This window comes from Elephas maximus, chromosome 26 (genome assembly GCF_024166365.1).
Source record: "Elephas maximus indicus isolate mEleMax1 chromosome 26, mEleMax1 primary haplotype, whole genome shotgun sequence".
NCBI classification, from domain to species: domain Eukaryota; kingdom Metazoa; phylum Chordata; class Mammalia; order Proboscidea; family Elephantidae; genus Elephas; species Elephas maximus.
The window spans coordinates 8,324,122-8,343,653 of record NC_064844.1 but is presented as its reverse complement, the minus strand read 5'-3'; the positions used below and the strand labels follow the sequence as shown (position 1 = coordinate 8,343,653).

Genomic DNA, 19,532 nt, shown 5'->3' with positions numbered 1-19,532 from the left:
CTAAATGTACAATGAAAATGTTTTTTTACATAAAAATATGAGTTCACAGTTGTTATGCTAGGAATCACAGAGGAGTATATAATAAAATTAATTTTAGGTATAGAAATACTTAATTTTTTCCTTACTGTTCGTTTCCAGTTTAAGAGTGACGGAAGGGAGAGAGAACACTTCATTTGAAAATAGATCATCATAAGAATTTTCTACCATAGTAATATATAAAGACAAAAAAGAAGTCATCGTAAAGAGTCACTTGGATACTGTTTGCCAGGTTGTCGATAAACCCTTCTCAGACAGAAGGAAAATATAAATCAAAACACTCACCTCATCCCCGTGCCTTGTCCAGCAATTGTAAATGTAATAGTCCAGATTGCTTTCCATATAACACTCTGCCTAAGATGGCCCCAGTAGCATTTACTCATCCAAGAATGGCGTCCCTTTCTTATAGATGCCTCCCTGGGTGGTGTAAAAGGTTAATGTTCTCAGCTGCTAATCAAAAGGCGCCTCGGAAGATCTACTTCCAAAAATATTCAGACATTGAAAACCCCGTGGAGTACAGTTCTCCTCGGACACACGTGGGGTTGGCATGAGGTGGAGTCAACCTGACGGCAACTGGTTTCCCGGTTTTTTTTTTTCTATTATTATTGATGATCCTCTTCACTGGGACTCTTGGATAAGATCATTCCAAAACAGAACAATTCATTTTTAACACGGAAAAAAATCCTTCTCTTTTTAAGAACTTCATGACTACTCAACTGACACAAAATGATAATACCTGTAATAAGAAACGGCAATAATCATATTCTTAGTTGACTGTCTTAGGAGAGGGAAGTGCCTAATATCTGTGAGTATTCTGGGGAAGGGTAGAGTTATAAAGTATTTTTTATTTTCTGCTTTAACAATGTACTATTCAAACCAGACTGCCACCTCCCCCAAAAAAGTGTATTGTTTCCTATTTCAACACTTCAAAGAATCAAAATTTGAAATTCCACTAGTAAAATGACACTTCCACCAAAGATCATTCATTGCAATCTTTTAAAAACCCAGCTGATGTATACTTCGAAGACCCATAACACTGACTCACATGATCATAATCAGTTCATCTTTCTACTTTAACATAGTAGCACGATCATTCCTGACATCTATTTAAAGGTTCAGTACAAAAGACAGGGACAAAGGTTGAGGTAAAAATCTAAAAAATAAACTTTTACACCAAATCTGAAAATCTCGAAGGACTACAAAGCAAATTGATAGATGTTGATACTACAGACAGGGGTTTAGCTTCATCCTGAAGTTTTGATCGACCACTCATCTGCCAAAAGTAAAAAAAGAGTCAAAACCAGTAGATGAGATTAGATTCTCTAGTCTCTGGGACTTTAAACGGAGGGCACTGGGATGTGCTTGGCTGAAGTGCTGTCATATTCATGCATTAAATCATTGGTGGTGTGATAATGCATGGCAACGTACGAATGGGCAAATCCAAAGGCGCTGACTGGCTGTAAGTTACAGGGGACGCTCTCTTCTTGGGAAGGGCTGCTGTTGTAGATGCTGTAGTACGGTTCAATCCGCGTGTTGATGGGGGTTGAGCTGCTCTGCCCATAGTGTTGATGTCCTGCAGACATCTTAGGACTTACCACACTTTCTTTGGAATGACTTGGGCCACAAGCCTGGTCCACGAATTTCTTCTGTGGCTTTGGAGACAACATATAGGCAGAGTTTGTTTCATGATGGGAGGATTTATTTCTGTTGACTTCAAGGTTCCCTTTCCCCATGGCTCGAAGTCGGGTCTTCTGTTTGCAGCAGAAAAAGCCCAAGCTTATGTACTGGAGGCACCAGAACACTTTCCTTCTCAGCCCCGCACTGTTGCGAGAATATATAAAAGGGTTTAATCCCGACTTGAAAGATATAAGGGTAAATCCAAACAGTTCAAACTGGTAAAGGATGAAGCTCCCATTGTTGGAAAGAACTGCCTGCACCAAGGAAATCCCCAGTGGAAGACAGCACACCAGGACTGACAGCACGATGATCACACAGGTGACCACCGCTTTGGAATCCTTGGCAGTGGAGAGATTGACAGCTGATACCAGCTGGAGCCGGCTGGCTGCAGGGGTTGGCAGCTGGTTGGGGCTCTTGGTGTATCCATGGGTCGGAACGTGCTGCAGTTTGTTGTAATTCTGGTTCCTGTACAGAGCTGGCATGGTACACTGGATGGGATCTCCGCCTCCCTTCACAGGGGCCCCCATGAAAGGCTGTGGTCTGGAAGTATCTACAGTGATTACAGGAGGGCACTTTCTGACTTGAGCATTCCTCCGCAGGGTCTGAGCAATCATGATGTAAGACCCAGAGACCACAGTAACGCAGAAGGTGAAGTCAACCACATACAGAGACAGAAAGGCTTTCCCTTCTCCAGCAGTCAAACTGGACATGGGAAGGCAGAGGTGGGACTTGCTGGTTTTCAGGCTCGCCAGTGTGGCAAGGGTGAAACTGGTGACCCACAGAAGCAGAGTGAGGAGCAAGGTGCAGGGAAAGGAGGCCGTGCGATTGGGCTGCTTCCCTAGCACCATGCGGAGCCGGTGCAGGGCAATCACTGCCACCGTCTTGAGAGACATGATGATGAAGCCAGAACTGGTGAGGTGGAAGGTGAAGCACAAAGTATCCGGAATACCGCTGGCTGAGCTGGAGAACAACACAAAGACGAACATGGGGGCTGTCACGCCACAAATGAAGAGGTCACAGAAGGACAGGTTCAGGATCATGACATCAAAGTTGGTTCTGAATTTCCTGAAAGCTGGGTCAAAGAAGGACAAGAAGACAATGAAGTTGCCGTAAGAGCCCAGGCAGAAGATGATCACGAGTAGGAGGGTGCAGGTTACCAGGGTGGCCATGTGGATGAGACCCTGGAGGTCCTCCTGGAGAGAGGTGCTGTTTTCTCCTTGTGAGTGAGGTACGTGAAGTGAGGTGCCATTGGGAGCATCCTGAAGGTGGTCTGTTGAGTTCATCTTCAGAGAGATCCGCCTCTTCCTCTATTCCCCAAAAATCCTCAGGGGGAAGGGAGTCAGGGCCTCAACTCACAGATGAGCACGTGTGGGTCAAAAGAGGTCCAAGGCAGAGAAGCCTGCACACAAAATTGCAAACCCAGAAATAGAAAGGAATGAATGCAGAAAGGACAGGATCTCAGCATCTTTTACAAAACACTAGAATTGTCCAGCTCTGAACCAGTGCATAGAAAGCTCTTCTCACAAAGCCCAACGCAGAAAAGACACAAACATCTCAAAATACATTCATTCAACTCATGTTTTGATTTTACGACATGATGGTTTTCAAACTTGGTTAAGCATCACCTGGAGACCATGTTAAAAAGGCAGGTTCCTGGGCCTCGCCCCTTGAGAATTGGGTTGAGGGATGTGTGTGTTACATATAAAAACACGATGAAGACACTAGAACCTAACCTCCCCGCTAATGAGATCATAATCTAGTCGGAGATCAACCTAACCATGTAATTACAGCCTAATATGGTAAATGACAGCAGGTGCATAGAGGAAGGGACCCTAACCCAAGCTGAGGAGGGGCTGGGAAACGGTGAAGAGGGTCTTGGTAAGTAGGTGCTGTTAGGTGAATGGTGAGGGGCAGGGCAGGCTGGGAGAAGGAAACAGGTCTTTGCACAGCAGAGGAACTGAGGCAAGAAGCAGCCTGTGCTGATCCATGATACAGCCTTTTCATAACTCCCACAAATCACCGACGCATCTGTTTTGACCTGGGGAAGAATCCCTTATTCCCCACTGTTAATTTCTTCCTCCGCTTGAGATTTCTTGGCAATCTCCAGGCCTTCCTTGGGAAGCTGTGTGTAGGACCACATTTGAGAAGGGAAAAGGAAAGTAATGAAGGGTTGTCAGAATTACATTTGGGAATTGACAAGTTGCAAAGCACCACTTTGTAAATGCGAAACTGCTCTGTTAGGGGGAGCTCTCCTCATTCCCACAGGAACATCCCCGTGATGTAGTGGGGCCTGCACCCGTTGGAGCATTCCTTCAGGCAACTCACTTCCCGGTCTCATCACGTGCACGCCACATGCCAGGATTATGCTAGGTGCTGGAGGTACAAAGATGAGGGAGATACAGCCTCTGCTTTGGAAGAATAAACTTCTTGCTCCTTTTCTTAAGCTTTTTTTTTTTTTTTTTTGCAATGCGATTTAATGCGCACGCACACAAATCTTCTACGTTGTGTTGTTCCAAACCCCAAAGCCCCGTGTGGGTTGGTGCCCATGGGTTCCCAGAGGTACTTCCTGTGGGGCGGTCTGAGTTGTTCCTTGGAGTGGAGATCGGTGCAGAGCTCCCGCTGAAAAGCTTTTGCTTTAATCCAGTAGCTGCGGGATAAGGAGTGGCACTGTGGGGATCCAGGACTGGTGTGCACAACACTTAACCACCAGCTCCTGCAAGCAGGGATCCAGAGGCCTCCTGCCTGCTCACCCGGGGAGTTAATCCTTTAGTTGCTGGATCATTGGGCGTGGGGCAGTGAGGGGTTATGAGGGCTACCTATGGTTCAGAGCCCTGGTGGCACAGTGGTTAATCGTTCGGCTGCTAACCAAATGGTTGGCAGTTGGAATCCACCAGCCGCTCCTTGGAAACCCTACGGGGCAGTCCTACTCTGTCCTACAGGGCTGCTAGGAGTCGGGGTTGACTCACCGGCAACGGGTTTCAGTTTTTTTGGTACCTATGGTTCACAACGGAAATCCTGGTGGCGTAGCAGTTAAGTGCTATGGCTGCTAACCAAAGGGTCAGCGGTTCGAATCCGCCAGGCGCTCCCTGGAAACTCTATGGGGCAGTTCTACTCTGTCCTATAGGGTTGCTATGAGTTGGAATCGACTCGATGGCACTGGATTTTTTTTTTTTTTTTTTTATGGTTCACAACAGTCCATCCCATTGCATATGGGGACAGTTAACAACAAGAGAGAACAGCAACTACTGACTACTCAATATTGAATTCTCTCAGCATATAACCACAGGTAATGGCTGTGCCAATGAGGACCAGACAAACAGTCCTGGGAAGGTCCTTTGTTTAGGAAGAAGAGAACCTCTTCTATGTCCTTAAGGTCAAATGGTGCAGAGGTCATGATGATGTAATACAATTCTCCACTGGGAAATGAGTACACCTCCTGTACTTGCCTTACCAAAGTTCTGAGAGAGACAAAAATACAAATCCTGACCTTTGACCTTTCATTAATTAGAATGAAAAACAATAATAATGGAGATCTCTTATTGTTTCCACTTAGCGACCTATTTCTGAACCCTTTTTGATGCCTGTGGGGTCCTGGATGGCACAAATGGTTTGCACTCAGCTACCAACTGAAAAGTTGGCGGTTTGAACCCACCCAGTGTCAACACAAAAGGCCTGGCAATCTGCTTTTGTAAAGATCCCACCAAGAAAACCCTATGGAGCAGCTGTATTCTGTGACACACGAGGTCGCCAGGAGTCAGAATCGATTCCATGAAACGGGTTTCGTTGTTTTTTTTTTTTGGTGTGCAGTGAAAAAGACAACCTTTTCCATTTTTAAATTGTTAATTGGAGGATTAGGGCTAATACTAGTAGGAGGGACTCCCCACTTTGGGAAGGCAGGAAGAACAGAGAGGTGATAGTACTGTCTCCAGCAGAGCTACCTTATTCCCAGCGGTGAAGGGTTTCTCTCTGGAAGCAGGGAAGTGAAGAGGGGTGGAGAGGGAAGCAGGAATATGGTCTGGGGAAGCTGGAAGGGTGAAGAGTCATTAGGATGCTGAGAGAAATATAGAGTCAGTGGGTGGTCAATAATGAAGGGGTGGGGTGTTGGGCGTGACGAAGATCCCCAGGCTAGGAGGCATCTGGAAACCGGGGTGTCAGGGGGAAAAGAAGATAAGGAGGCAGTAACACTAGTCAAGGATAAGAGGAAGGAAAAAAAAAAGAGAAGCTGGGGGAGTTGAGGGGTAACATTTATTTTCTGTACAGTTAGAATTTTTTCAATAAATTTTAAATTTTTCAATAAATTAAAAAATAATAAAGGAGAATGCCAGGCCAGGAAATGATAATGGCAGCGAAAAAGAGGAAGGCCCTCAGCGAGATGGGCTGACACAGTGGCTGCAACAATGGCTCAAACATAAGGACGATTGTGAGGATGGCACAGGACAGGGCAGTGTTTTGTTCTGTTGTACACAGAACAACAACAATTACCAGTATCATTACTACTTGTTAACTTTACTGACTGCTTATGATGTACCCGGCACTGTTCCCGTGCTCCACCTTGTTACTTAATTTCACATCAGCTGAGACAGGTACCATACCTTATCCCCATTTTGCAGATGAGGAAACTGAGTCAGAGAGTCATCACCTAATTTAAAGTGGTCGAACATGGGTTCGAACCTGAGCGGTTGCTCTCCAAAGCCTGTGCTCTTCACCACTATCCTAAACAGAATAAATAGCCCAGAAATCAAAGGAGGGGTTCCCAGGTCAGAAGATAATTACAGGGACTCTATTGGGTGGCATTTGTACTACGTAGGTTATCAAACTTAACTGCATGTTCATAATAGTCCTTTGAGTAGGTATTGCAATCCCTTCCCAAACGAAAAGTTTCTGAATCCAAAACTACACACACACACACACACACACACACACACAGATACTTCTGTATACCTTTTTGGCAAGCTTGATGATTACCGTTCCTGTATAAAGCGATTATAAATCACTCTTATTTGGATAATTAAAAAAAAAAAAAAGAATCGGGCTGGAAAGAGAAAAGGAAGGAAAAGCAGAAGGCAGAAGAGAAGTAAAGGTTTTGGCAGAGAAACTTTAGGAGCAATGAAGGAAATGGTGTGTGTAGGGAGGAGGGAGGGGAGTAAATTCAGGTCTTGGGACTAAGTCCTGGCCAAACTATAAAACTCAGTATGGAGAGTGGGGTAAGCCAATAGCTATGTGCTATTCTTAAATATTAAAGTTACCAGAGTTATTTTCAGTACAAGCATACAAGCTACTGTTCAGCTCTGAGACCATAAATAGGTGCTGGGAGAAAATGGGATTAAGAGCATAAAATCAGAAAAGTACTGGACACCGGTGGAAACAGCAGACTTAGGCGTGCATATGAGCCATGGTAAGACAGAACGAATTCACAGGATCTTATTGGAACTGAGCAGGAGGGAGCCTGAAGTAACTGGGAAGCAAAGAATAAGAAATGAAAAATGTATTGTCCAGTGCTAATTATTTCTCATTAAGATGTGTGAAGCTTCCGATAACCCAATGTGCTGTTTTACATTTTTCGTAAACATTCGAACATATCGTATGGGCTTTTACATATCTATTCATAACTTGGGTTCTTCTAACCCAATTTTTTTTTTTCCCCCGTTTTCATAATGTCTAAGGTTCCTGGATCACGGGCATTTTCAAAGCCATGGAAGGTAAGACACTGTATTATAATTATTCTAACTGTCTTGTAAGGAAAACCTCAAGGAGGTTAGAGAGCTTGCCCAAGGTCACTAAGATTCAAGCCAAATTCTTTTGATTCTAGAACCTTTGCTCTTTGTACCCAGCTGGACAACCTCCTGAAGCCTGGAGCGGCTGATGGGGTGGGGTGGGGAAGCCCTGAGTCCGCGGATGGCGAGGCTGGGGCGGCTAAGGAGCCCCTGGCCTGGGGACCCGAGTGAGAAGAGCTTAGCCTAGAAGTGGGGTGGGAGGCAGGAGAGGGGAGGACGATTACGGCTGCAAAGGGATGGGGACGGGTGGGGTCCCCCCGGCCGGGTGCGGAGAGATGGTGAGGAGGGCCTAGGCCGGGGCAGGGAACCTTGTAGGAAAATCGGCGGAGGGCCGGTAAGGTGAGGACTCAGCCGGGCATGGGCGGTGCGTGGGGGCTCCGCGGCCGGGCCGAGCACACAGGGACCGGCTGGATCCCCGCAGGCCGCCGGGAGCGCAGGTGCGCGGTGGCCAGGCCCGGACCCCGGCAGGCGCGCTCCCCGCGCACCTGCGGCCCCCGGGCCCAGCCCTCCGTCCCCGCGAGGTCCTGGCCTCAGGCCTCTCACCTGCCGGGTGGCCGCAGCGCCGCCCCTCCGCCTCCATCCTGCAGCCCGGACCCCAGCTCCGCCCGCCGCCCGGGATGCCGCCGGGCTCCAGGCATGGTCGCCATCGCCGCCGCCGCCGCCGCCGCCGCCTCCGCGCATCCCGGGAGCCGCGGCGAGACGCAGGCGGAGCGCAGGCTCGGGGACGCGGGGCGGCGCCGCCCCCGGACGGACCCCCAGGCCTCGGGCCCGCCGCCCTGGCAGCCGGCCGGCCCCTCCCCGCCGCGACCTCGGCCCCGCGGGCCCCTGGCGCCGCGCGGAGCATGGCGACGTTTTTCAGGCTGGTGCTGGCCGTGTGTGGAACCTGTAGGCGAGAGCTGCCGTGGAAGAAGGAGAAGGGCAGGCCGGAGTGGGTAAGAGGGGAAAGGGGGCACCGATGGCGCACCCCTCGAGGCCTTTGCGTTAGCGGGTGGGGACCGCCGGGGCTCGCGCTCTGTCTCCGAGGGGCCCGCCGCCCCTGCCCCATCGTCGCCTGGGCTTGCAAGGTGGCCGAGCTCCTCAACAGGCTGCAGTATTTTTTACTCCTAGATTAAATTGGCGTCGTCGTCCACTTTGGAACTTTTAGACGGAATTTTGTAAATCAGGCCCCTGTAGCAGAATTTGAGTCATACTAACTGTAACTTAATGTAAAATAAAAGAGCTACACATTTTTCCCCCTCTCCCAAACTCTCTGAAAATGTTATTGAATTTAACGAGGAAACGCGGGGGTGGGGGGAGAGGGGGACGCTACAGGGAAACAAATGCAAGGTAGGAAGAAACTACCCACGCAAATAAAATACCCAAGCCAAGAAATCACGGACGTTATGTTCTCCTACTTAATGATGTGTTGAATGTAAAAAATCTTGAAAACTGGTACTATAGGCTAATTTTATCACACAAGAATTGGAAACAAAAAGCCACAATCTTCCCATGCTTCTAACCAAAAAACCCAGTGCTGTCGAGTCGATTCCGACTCATAGCGACCCTATAGGACAGAGTAGAACTGCCCCAGAGTTTCCCAGGAGCGCCTGGCGGATTCGAACTGCTGGCCCTTTGGTTATCAGCCGTAGCACTTACCCACTATGTCACCAGGGTGTTTCCCCATGCTTCTAAAGACCATAAAAAACCACACAAACTGTTGACGCTGAGTCAATTCCAACTCATAACGGGCCTGTCGGACAGAGCAGAACTGCCCCAAAGGTTTCCAAGGCTGAAATCTTTACGGAGCAGACTGCCACATTCCTGAGTATGTTTGCTATTCTAGGTACAAAAGGGTCAGTTAAATTTTACTCCTTCAGTATCCCAACCTGGGTAATTATTGTAGGATCTAAGGTCTCTGGGGTCCCTACCTAGTTGGTGCAAAAGGTTCTCTCTAACCAAAAGAAAAGTCACCCATTGAAAACCCTTTGGGGCACAATTCTACTCTGGCACAAGAGGCCAGCATGAGTTGGTACGGGCTCCATGGCAACTTTTTTTTCTTTTAACCTTCTGAAAGGAACTATTGAGAAATAATGAGAAAATGCTATATGAATGCCTGCTATGAGTGGGAATTGACTGGACTGCAACAGGTTTGGGTTTTTCCTTCATCCTAGTCCTAGAATGGAGTTCATGGGGGCACAGATGGTTAAGTGCTCAACTACTAGCAGCTGGGCAGTTTAAACCCACCCAGGAGCCTAGTGATCTGCTTCCAAAAGGTCACAGCCTTGAAAGCCGTATGGAGTTCTTCTCTGCACACACAGGGTTGCCATGAGGCAGAATCAAGTCCAAAGCAACTAACGATAGTGCCAGAAAACCAGATGGTTCCGTCTGGTGAACTACGTAGTGGAACTGTGCTACTATTAAAATCCCCTTTGGCTAGTGTTCTTAATCTTTTTAAACAGAACCACCCACAAATACCTAAGAATTTGGTTTATGTATATAATTTCTATTTCCCAGTTCCCTGTGCTTTTGTCAAGACAGAAATAGGAAGCCTGGATAGTTCTGAAGTATGTATTCAGTCCAGGAGTGGACTATGCTATTAGTAATTGTTTAGAAATAACTTGAAGAATTCTCTCCAGCTAATTCCCAGGTAACTGACACCCTACTCCCACCCTCGGGCAACGCAGCCATTGTAATGTGCTGTCATGGTGATCTCTGGCCCTAATCAACGGAAAAAGACCCGTTAGCGTTTAGACTTGAAACTCTGGCCAAAATGAAATGCCTTTCGGTATGATTTAGCTACTGCAGATCCAACTGCCAGCTTGTGTCTAGGTGTTTGGCCACAGGAAGGTAGAAGAGATCAGGATATGTCTGGGCTGGATTGCAGGCCTGAGTCACACCTACAGGAGAAATTACCCCATTCTAGGGAGAAAAAAAAAAATTCCCAAGTTGTAAAGGGTTTTTTAGAGATCTAGAAGAGGAAATCAAGCAAAACTCACCACGGTCGCAGAACTAGTTATCGTAACAAAAACCACCCCACTGCCGTCCAGTTTCTGAAGCTGTCTTTATGGAAACAGGCTGCCACATCTTTGTTGCAGAGCCCCTGGTCATTTCAAACTGCTCGCCTTTTGGTTAGTAGCCGACCGCTTTAACCAGTGTGCCACCAGGGCTAAAACTTTCTGCTTGAATTATGTCTTTAAAAAACACCAGCTAAGGGTGCCAAGTGGGAAAGAGCACTGGCTTTGTAGTAAAAAAATGGAAAATCTGCAAACGGACACATCACCAAACCGGGCTGAGTATAAACGTGTTCAAACACGAACAGGCCATCAGTCTGCAGTGAAATGGGCATCCTGCACGCTGTCGCTGGCAATGCGGATTGATACTTGTGCATTCCCAGAAAAGCAACATCTGTGGGAGCCATTCAAATGTTATTCTTGACCTAGAAATCTCACTTCTTGGAATTTATCCTGAGGAAATACTTCAAAAAAAAGTTTTAAGCATGAAAGTATGAAAATGTTCACTGCAGTGCAATTTATACTAGAGACCAGTGAGGTCCGCAGTGGGGAGTGATTAAAACAATATTAACAAAACAGAAGTCCACAAAATCATCATGAAGAGGACGTAGGAAGCATTTTGGGTTTTTTTTTGCCAGCAAAGCTCTTCATTGGTCCTTTCTGGCCACACTACAAATTACTAAAATTGGACTCCAATTTAAATGGCTTGGCAATGCCAATGAAATCAGCAGTATTTTCAAATATTTGAAAACAGCTATTACCCTATTTATAATTTTTTTTTCATCTTTCCATCATTTCCAAAAAAAAAAAAAAAACTATCATTTCCAAGAGGTAGGTAAAATTTTCTCCTAAATTTCAAAGGAGTAAAAGTGTTTTTTAAAGGATCCATTCAGAAACTAAAGATTTATTGGGTCCTCTAACCTGAAAGACGGAAATCCTGGTAGCATAGCGGTCGAGTGCTACGGGTGTTAACCAAAAGGCTGGCAGTTCGAATCCGCCAGGTGCTCCTTGGAAACTCTACGGGGCAGTTCTGCTCTGTCCTGTAGGGTCCCTATGAGTCGGAATCGACTCGAGGGCGGTGGGTTTTTTTGTTTTGGAACCTGAAAGACACTGGAGGCTTTCTCTTCTGATTCTCACCAAGGGAATCTACATCGACTCTCTCTTTCATGTCCTATGAATTTATAACCAATGTTTTAAACTCAGCTTTCAGCAGTGACTTCCAAACAATGGCCTATCCCCACCCAGGTACATTTTATTGCTCCCCGTAAGACTTTTGCTGCAGTTTTTCTTAAGAAATTATCTTAGTAGTAGCTGTCCAGCTCTTCCCCTTCCCTCCTCTTTTGTTATGGAGGCCGCTGGTAGGAAATCTACATCGTTTACTAGTTCACAGTATTACCTGACTGGGAGAAACATCAAGGCAATAAGCAGGTTCCAAACCTGGCATCAGAATCACATGGAGACAATGTTAGAAATTCAGGTAAAGGCACCCCATTCTAGGGCTTAGGCCTTCAGGGACTTCACCAGTGACTCTCCATCCTGGCCGGACACCGGAATCATCGCAGAGCTTCTAAGGGATATGGATGCCCGGGCCCCACTCCGAGAAATCCTGAGTGAGGCCTCCAGTATCTTATGAATTTTTTTAAAGTTCCCAGTTTAGGAACCATTGCTGAGGCATGGTTTCATGCAGATTAGTTAGAAAAAGTTGAAGTGGTCCGTATAACATAAAGCTTCACTACTACGTGGGGTCCCAGGACCAGCACTATTGGTATCATGGCCTGGGAGCGTGAATCAGAACTGGGATTTTAACACAATCCCCAAGTGATTCCTAGGCACATCAATTTGGAATTAGCCAGCTAGATCAGTGCTGCCCAAGAAAACTTTCTGTGATGACAGAAACATTCATCTGTACTGTTCAATATGGTGACCAGTATCCACACGTAGAACTGACGCCTTTGAATTGCGGTGTTGGCGAAGAATACTGAATATACCACGGACTGCCAAAAGAGCGAACAAATCTGTCTTGGACGAAGTACAGCCAGAATGCCCCTAGAAGCAAAGGTGGCGAGGCTACGTCTCACATACTTTGGACATGTTGTCAGGAGGGATCAGTCCTTGGAGAATGACATCATGCTTGGGCAAGCTGAGGGTCAGTGCAAGAGAGGAAGCCCCTCAACGACATGGACTGACACAGTGGCTGGAACAGTGGGCTCCAGCATAATGATTGTGAGGATGGCGCAGGACGGGGGCAGTGTTTCGTTCTGTTGTGCATAGATAGGGTCGCTATGAGTTGGAACTGACTGGATGGCACCTAACCGCATCCACACATAGCTAATAAGTACTCAACATGTGGACAGTCAGACTGAGGGACTGCAGTTTTAATTTTACCCAACTTCAATGTAAACAGTCACATGGGTCAAGGAGCTACTGTATTGGACAGGGCAGACCTAGAGAATAACACACTTTTGTGTCAGAAGACATAATCTGTGGATCCGGATGTGTGGCTGCGAAAGAGATCTTCAGGGAAAAACATCACAGAAGTCACTGCCTTCTGTCTTCTCCTCTTAATGAAGACAAAAGCCAGGTGTTAAAAACAATCCATTTATTGGGTTTTAAACTAGGTACACAATTGAAATAAGTTTGGCACTACTCTATACAGGGATATGCCTGTGTATGGTGATGCTTCAATACTGTACCAGAACCACTGCTGTGCTAGGTCTGTACTGGAGTCGCTCAGCAGGTAGACACTAAAAAATAGACCGTAGTGTTCCTTTAAGGAAGACTGTACAGAGTGTGTTGCAAGATGACATTCGCCACCTTGTGAATTATTTCAACCTAGAAGACACCTTGCATTTTATAACTTGTCACGGGCAAACACGTGGTGTTAGTGTTTACACGCCAAGAAGTTACATAAAAATCCGGACATTCTAACGATAAATGAACTCATAACAAAGACCCCACACCTCAGCTTTTGTAACATGAAAAGATAAAGAAAATAATTTAAAAACAAAGAAAATGGCATTCAGTTGGTACAAAAGCCAAAACCACTATAAGGGAGCTACATGTGAAATCTTTACAAATTGATCACACAGTGGTGGTGTGTAAAAGGCTGCAATCTGTACAAAGTCTTGCCACTGCTATTGCTACAGTTTATACAGTCTTGTACATCTATGTAACACATATTAAACAAGTCAATTAAATATCAAGACTTATCAGTCTCTTTAACGATTCTGCAGGCAAAAAAAAAAAAGGAGAAGAAAAAAAAGTACAGAGTTTCCACAAACACAGCAGTCTTCCATTTAGGTTAAGCAGTTTTTAAAGAGGGTCAAACCATGTTTGTAAAGAATACAGGTACAAATCCACCAGTCAGGTCTTTTATTGTTGTTGCTGTTTATTTTCAAAATCAGACACTGTTTACACACACACATCAAGCAATCAGATTTATTCAGCACACCCCCGATTTTTCAGCAACTGGCTCTGTTCAGCACCAAAAACTCCAGTCTGTGGGACGCGCGTGGACATGGACTTCAATTCTGAGCCTTGGTCAAGCAAGCTACCAGGTCCTTGGTCAGGTTCGAGATGTGTCCTCTTTCCTTCCATCTTCATAGCTGTCCAGCCCAAGGCTCTCGGGGCTTCAGATTTATGGTTCACAAGCCCTACCGCCATCTAAAGCCAACAGCCATTTGGAAAAAATTCAAAATAATTTGAGATGACTGAAATGGCGGGACCTGTGCTACAGATGGGTATCCTCCACTCCAGGCCAACCGTTTGTGAGTGAGTTCCTAGACTCTGTCTGGTTCGGATGCCATGATCATACAGGGTAATTATTTCTAGTCTAAGACTTTGTGGCTTTGTCCGACATCTCAGAGAAAAAGTGATCAATATTCTGGAAACACTTGCGAACAGGTTAGGAAATCAAATGGCAGCTGAGAGCCTGTGGAACGCGGACTGAGGAGACCAAACACAGAAACCACGGCAACGATGAGAGCTCAGCAAAGGCAGGGCCACAGCCTGCAGAGAGCCGCCGCAGATGGTACCTGAGGGTCTGGGACTGTTGATGAAAAGAGCCCAAAGTGAGGACTACTCATCTGTGTCGGGAAGGGAAAAAAAATTCCGTCAGGGGAGAGGACATCCAACTCTAAAAGCCCAATAAATGAAATTTCCTTTATTCTTCCTATCCCAGTAAAAAGGTGTCTCGGTCCTTCCTCGTTAATACAGGATGGGTAATAAGTAGCTAAGAATCCACATGAAATGTTCTCACACTTGTGCAACCCGAAATGCCCGGGAGTCACTCATGAGGCAAACAGGAGTAAGATTTCTTGTTTTCTTTCAGGTAAAGTATTTCCAGGCTTACTAAGTGCAGCCATTTATAAAGGCCCCAAAGCAACATTGATTCACGTCTAAAGCAGGGAAGTTATTTTCATCAGCCAGACCAAAAGCCACTGAATGATGACATTTAAGAATGTTATCAAAAAGAAAAAAGCTTCTGAGATGCTCACTTCTCGGTGCTAAACCATTGCCATCTCCCTGAGGACGGACGCCGGCCTTCTTTCACCTCAGAGCTCTGCTCACTTACCGTCCTAGGCGTAATAGCATGGTGACACCAGGAGATCGGTGAGAACCAGCAGCTGGTCGTCAGTGAACTGCTGTTTGTGTTCCTGCCAGTTGTCATGGTGTGTCCTTCGGAAATTGGATAAGGTCTTCTTTACAGTCATCTGCGGAGGAGGCAACCCACACACGTTTTAACTTCTTGGAACAATCCCTTTAGCTAAGTAAAGTCTAGTGGCACAGTGGTTAAAAGCTCGGCTGCTAACCAAAAGGTTGGCAGTTAGAATCCACCAGTCGCTCGACTCAACAGCAGCGGGTTTTGTTTAAGCTAACGATTCCTCTAGGACTCAGATCTCACACATTCCCGAGTGTTATAAAACGAACAAGCCAATCTCAGTTCCCAAAGCCACCAAACTCATGTCTGTGAATTACTAGCGACATTTAAGGAACCTACCTCCATATTATTATACCAGTTTCAACATACACTCACATCTGTTTACCAAGGGAACAGGGACAACTGTTTAACTTATGCGTTCACTAGTAAATGATACCAATTTCCTGTTTAATATTAGTTTCTAGTGAGATGATTAAACCCCGACCCGTTGCCATCAAGCCGATTCCGACTCACAGTGACCCTATGGACAGAGGAGAATGGCCCCATAGTTTCCAAGGCTGTAACCTTTACAGCGGGGGACTGCCACATCTTTTGGAGTGGCTGGTGGGTTCAAACCACCAACTTCAGCAGCGAGCACTTAACCACTTTGCCTCCACACCCACTGCTGTCAAGTCAATTTGGACTCCTAGTGACCCTACAGGACAGAGTAGAACTGCCCTACAGGGTTTCCAAGGCCGTAATCTTTACAGAAGCAGACTGCCACATCTTTCTCCCGGTTGGCATCTGAGAGCTTAAGCACTCTGCCACCAGGGTGAGATAATTACCAGATATAAAAATACTAGAAAAATAGAAGCATAAATTTACTTTCATTAGACTGGGAATGAGAGACAGAAGCTAAAGTATTTTCCTCGTTAGCAAAAGAGCCCAAGTATACATGGGAGCAAGTCTGTGCAAGATTTTAATACTTGTTGCTGAGTAGACTTGGCTCTGGCAGGGGCAGCAGCTTTGTTGGAGATGGTTCAGAGTGCACAGGAAATTATTAATACCAGTGGTCCTAAAAACATCACTGATATTACAGGTAGTACAGATGTAAAGAAACTCGCAGGACGTGTACCTCGATGGGCTGGGGATCATTCAGATGTGCACTGAGGTTCATAAGCAGCTGGGGCATCCAGGTGGGAACATCATACGGGCTAGAGAGAACACAGGCACCAAGTCCCAGCACCCCAGCGTGGCGCTTGACCAACTCTGCAAAGAGAAGAGCAGTGCACGTGTCAGCGTGCTTCCAAGGCTCTATGGTACCTGTTACAATGAAAGAAAATCAGCTCACAATTATCCCAGTGGTTTTCAGCGTGTGGATTTCTCCATTTAAAACGAATGTACACGGGGCAGGGACTTCATGTTAAGACAGGGAAAACAACTCAGACAAGGAGGGTGGGAATGGTTGCGCGACTCAAAGAATGTAATCGGTATCGCTAAATGGCACACGCCGAAACTGCTGAATTCGTGTATGCTTTGCTGTGGTGGTGTTCTCATCAACAAAATAAAATCGCATGTAAAAATAAATCAATCTACCACTGCACCACCAGGGCCCCAAATCTACATATGTACACATCAAAAAACATGATTGGGAGGCTGAACTCAAAACAACCCTGTATTTAAGAATTTGCCAAGACATCCTACAGCCGTCCTTCGGCGACAGCATAACTGTACCTAAGCCAGAAATACATGCCAAACTAATATAGGAATGGCTTTTCTGATTAACTCATATCAGTTGCCATTCTTAGATCCAAAACAATCTCCAATCAAAATTTTTCTGGAGGTGTGTACCCCACAGAGGATGCATCAATTCTTTGGGAAAACATTGCGTCTGAGGCACGGCTGTATTTCTTAAAACATGGAACTGCAACCCGTGTGTATTCTATTCTCTCTTCAGTGGTACGGTTACATCACATTGCTTTCAAATTCTCATCACTTCTTAAGAATGGTGTTTATGGAGGTGTCGGAGTGCGCTCTACGTGTACATGAGCAACGTGGAGGATAGGGGGCTGAAAGTAAGAAAAGGCGAATTGATAGTAGACAAAAACAGCAAACATTGCCATCTGGTTTAACAGAGGCTGAAAAATACTTTGGTACTTAATTATTTAAAAACACAGTTCTCAAGGAAAGGAACCGGCACCTGCACTAGTCATTTATTTGCATTTGCTATTAGGTAACTACATGACATTAGGAAGACCCTAATATAAGGCACTTCAGAGCTTAATGGCCTCCGTGTATGGCGCCAAGATGTTTACTTCTTCATAGCAAGTTCAGGCCTACTAGCCCAAAGAAGCCCGCAGGTACCAAACTCAAGTTTGTACACATCTAATTGTTTTAAAAACAGCCCCCAATATGCAGATTTTAACCACTTAGAGCCTGCCTGCTTTATACACCCTTCCAAACTGCACCCAGCATCTGGTGCAGACAAGGTAAAGTCCTGTAGCCATAAGGACCCGAGGATGCTGCTGTCCTTCAGAGCTCTCTGACCCAGAGGCTCCCCATGATGCTGCAGAAAGGCACCGTGTAAAGTGCACTTACGCCCCCTGGGTGGGGAATGGTCTACCTCTACACCTCCCAACCGGGCTGCCTATGTAAAGGCCTTGGGCCCACAGCATTCTCAGATGAGGAGGCTGGGAACTGGGTTGCCTTCTCTCCCCAAGTTCCTTCTCCGTATCAGACAAGCCGTCTCCCCCTTCCGGGCGCACAGTAACTTTCTCTGTCTCTTTCACATGCGTGGGTACCACAGGGCACCTTGCCAAGCCCACTTCCGTATCTGTTCCTGGCAAGGAGGGACGGGGCCTCTCGTACCACAGCACGAGAGAAAATGTGCCAGATTGTAAGAGCTGGCCTTGGGGGGTGGACTGAAGGGCAAACAAGTTTTGCAAGGCTGAACATGGGCGCCCCGGAGAGGTCCACCAGCACACCACAGCTTGCCTTCTTATGTAAACCCCTGGCATGGAGCCACTACTGTCCACCACCACTATAAAACCTCTGCCCTCCCTCTGAGGGGTGCCAAGATCTGCTCTGGTCCTTTGGCTACCAGGGATTGCTGCCTCGTATGGAAGTTTCCCTAATATACACCTCTGCTGCCACCCTGGAGTTGCCCGCCTTTCTTTGGTCTCTTGGCACCCTCCATTTTTGGAGAAAAATTTCAGATTACTGGTCCATGACTGGACATTCCCCAACTGGACAAGTGACACTGATTATGTTCATCCCTGGAGTTTTTCCTGTCCTTTCCCCCTTCTGGTGGCTCTCTGTGAAGCTTGCCTCTGGGAGACCTCCTGCAGTAAATCTTGCTGTGCAAAGCTATCTCATGGTCATGTCTTTTTTTTTTTGGTCAGCCCCGAATTCCCTTAAATTCACTATACAGCTTCATATTCCAAGTACTTCCTATAAATTCATTAAGCTGCCTGCTTGCTAATGATTTTTCTATACATGTTCTATTATTCTTGTTTTGTTTACTTGAGTTTTTTTCCTCTCTTCGTAGCCTACACACAAGTTATAAATTCTAAAAGGAGGTCTTTCAGATCCTCCAAAATAATTCTGCATACTTCTCTTATAAAGCCACTCTGGGGTGTGTAGGGGGCCTTATTTATATAACAGTTTATAATACGCAGCACATTATATATTTATAATATGCACATGTGGAACCTGTACATAGACCAAGAGGCAGTTGTTCACATAGAACAAGGGGATATATATATAAACTGCATGGTTTAACATCAGGAAAGAGGATATACTGCATGGTTTAACATCAGGAAAGGGGATATACTGCATGGTTTAACATCAGGAAAGGGGATATACTGCATGGTTTAACATCAGGAAAGGGGATATACTGCATGGTTTAACATCAGGAAAGGGGATATACTGCATGGTTTAACATCAGGAAAGGGGATATACTGCATGGTTTAACATCAGGAAAGGGGATATACTTGCATGGTTTAACATCAGGAAAGGTATGTGTCAGTGTCAATACTTTCACTATATTTATTTAATCTGTACACTGAGCAAATAATCTGAGAAGCTGGGCTGTATGAAGAAGAACGGGGCATCAGGATTGCAGGAAGACTCATTAACAACCTGCATTATGCAGATGACACAACCTTGTTTGCTGGAAGTGAAGAGGACTTGAAGCACTTACTAATGAAGGTCAAAGACCACAGCCTTTAGTATGGACTGCACCTCAACATAAAGAAAACAAAAATCCTCACAACTGGACCAATAAGCCACATCATGATAAACGGAGAAAAGACTGAAGTTGTCAAGGATTTCATGTGACTTGGATCCATCATCAGCAGTCAAGCAGCAGTCGACAAGTCAAACGACTTACTGCAGTGGGCAAATCTGCTGCAAAGA

At 46.0% G+C, this 19,532-nt stretch overlaps 2 protein-coding genes across 3 annotated transcripts in view; both read right to left on the bottom strand.

Annotated features, from left to right (window-relative positions):
• Window positions 1–62: 62 nt before the first annotated feature.
• Window positions 63–8,116, bottom strand: GPR75 (G protein-coupled receptor 75). The gene is made up of 2 exons (XM_049870527.1): window positions 8,031–8,116; window positions 63–3,112 (listed from the first exon to the last, which is right to left on the bottom strand). Exon 2 carries the CDS (start codon window positions 2,994–2,996, stop codon window positions 1,374–1,376), a length of 1,623 nt encoding a protein of 540 aa, XP_049726484.1. The 5' UTR covers window positions 2,997–3,112; window positions 8,031–8,116; the 3' UTR covers window positions 63–1,373.
• A 5,785-nt stretch (window positions 8,117–13,901) lies between these two features.
• The window catches only part of PSME4 (proteasome activator subunit 4), a 95,930-nt gene continuing 90,299 nt past the window's right edge, over window positions 13,902–19,532 (bottom strand). The window contains exons 45-47 of one of the 2 annotated variants that reach the window (XM_049870141.1): window positions 16,252–16,385; window positions 15,051–15,189; window positions 13,902–14,562 (exon numbers count right to left, since the gene is read on the bottom strand). In XM_049870141.1, coding sequence (XP_049726098.1) covers window positions 15,055–15,189; window positions 16,252–16,385 — 269 coding nt within the window. In that variant the 3' untranslated portion in view covers window positions 13,902–14,562; window positions 15,051–15,054. The remainder of the gene's footprint in view (window positions 14,563–15,050; window positions 15,190–16,251; window positions 16,386–19,532) is intronic. The other variant, XM_049870142.1, reaches the window with a different exon arrangement.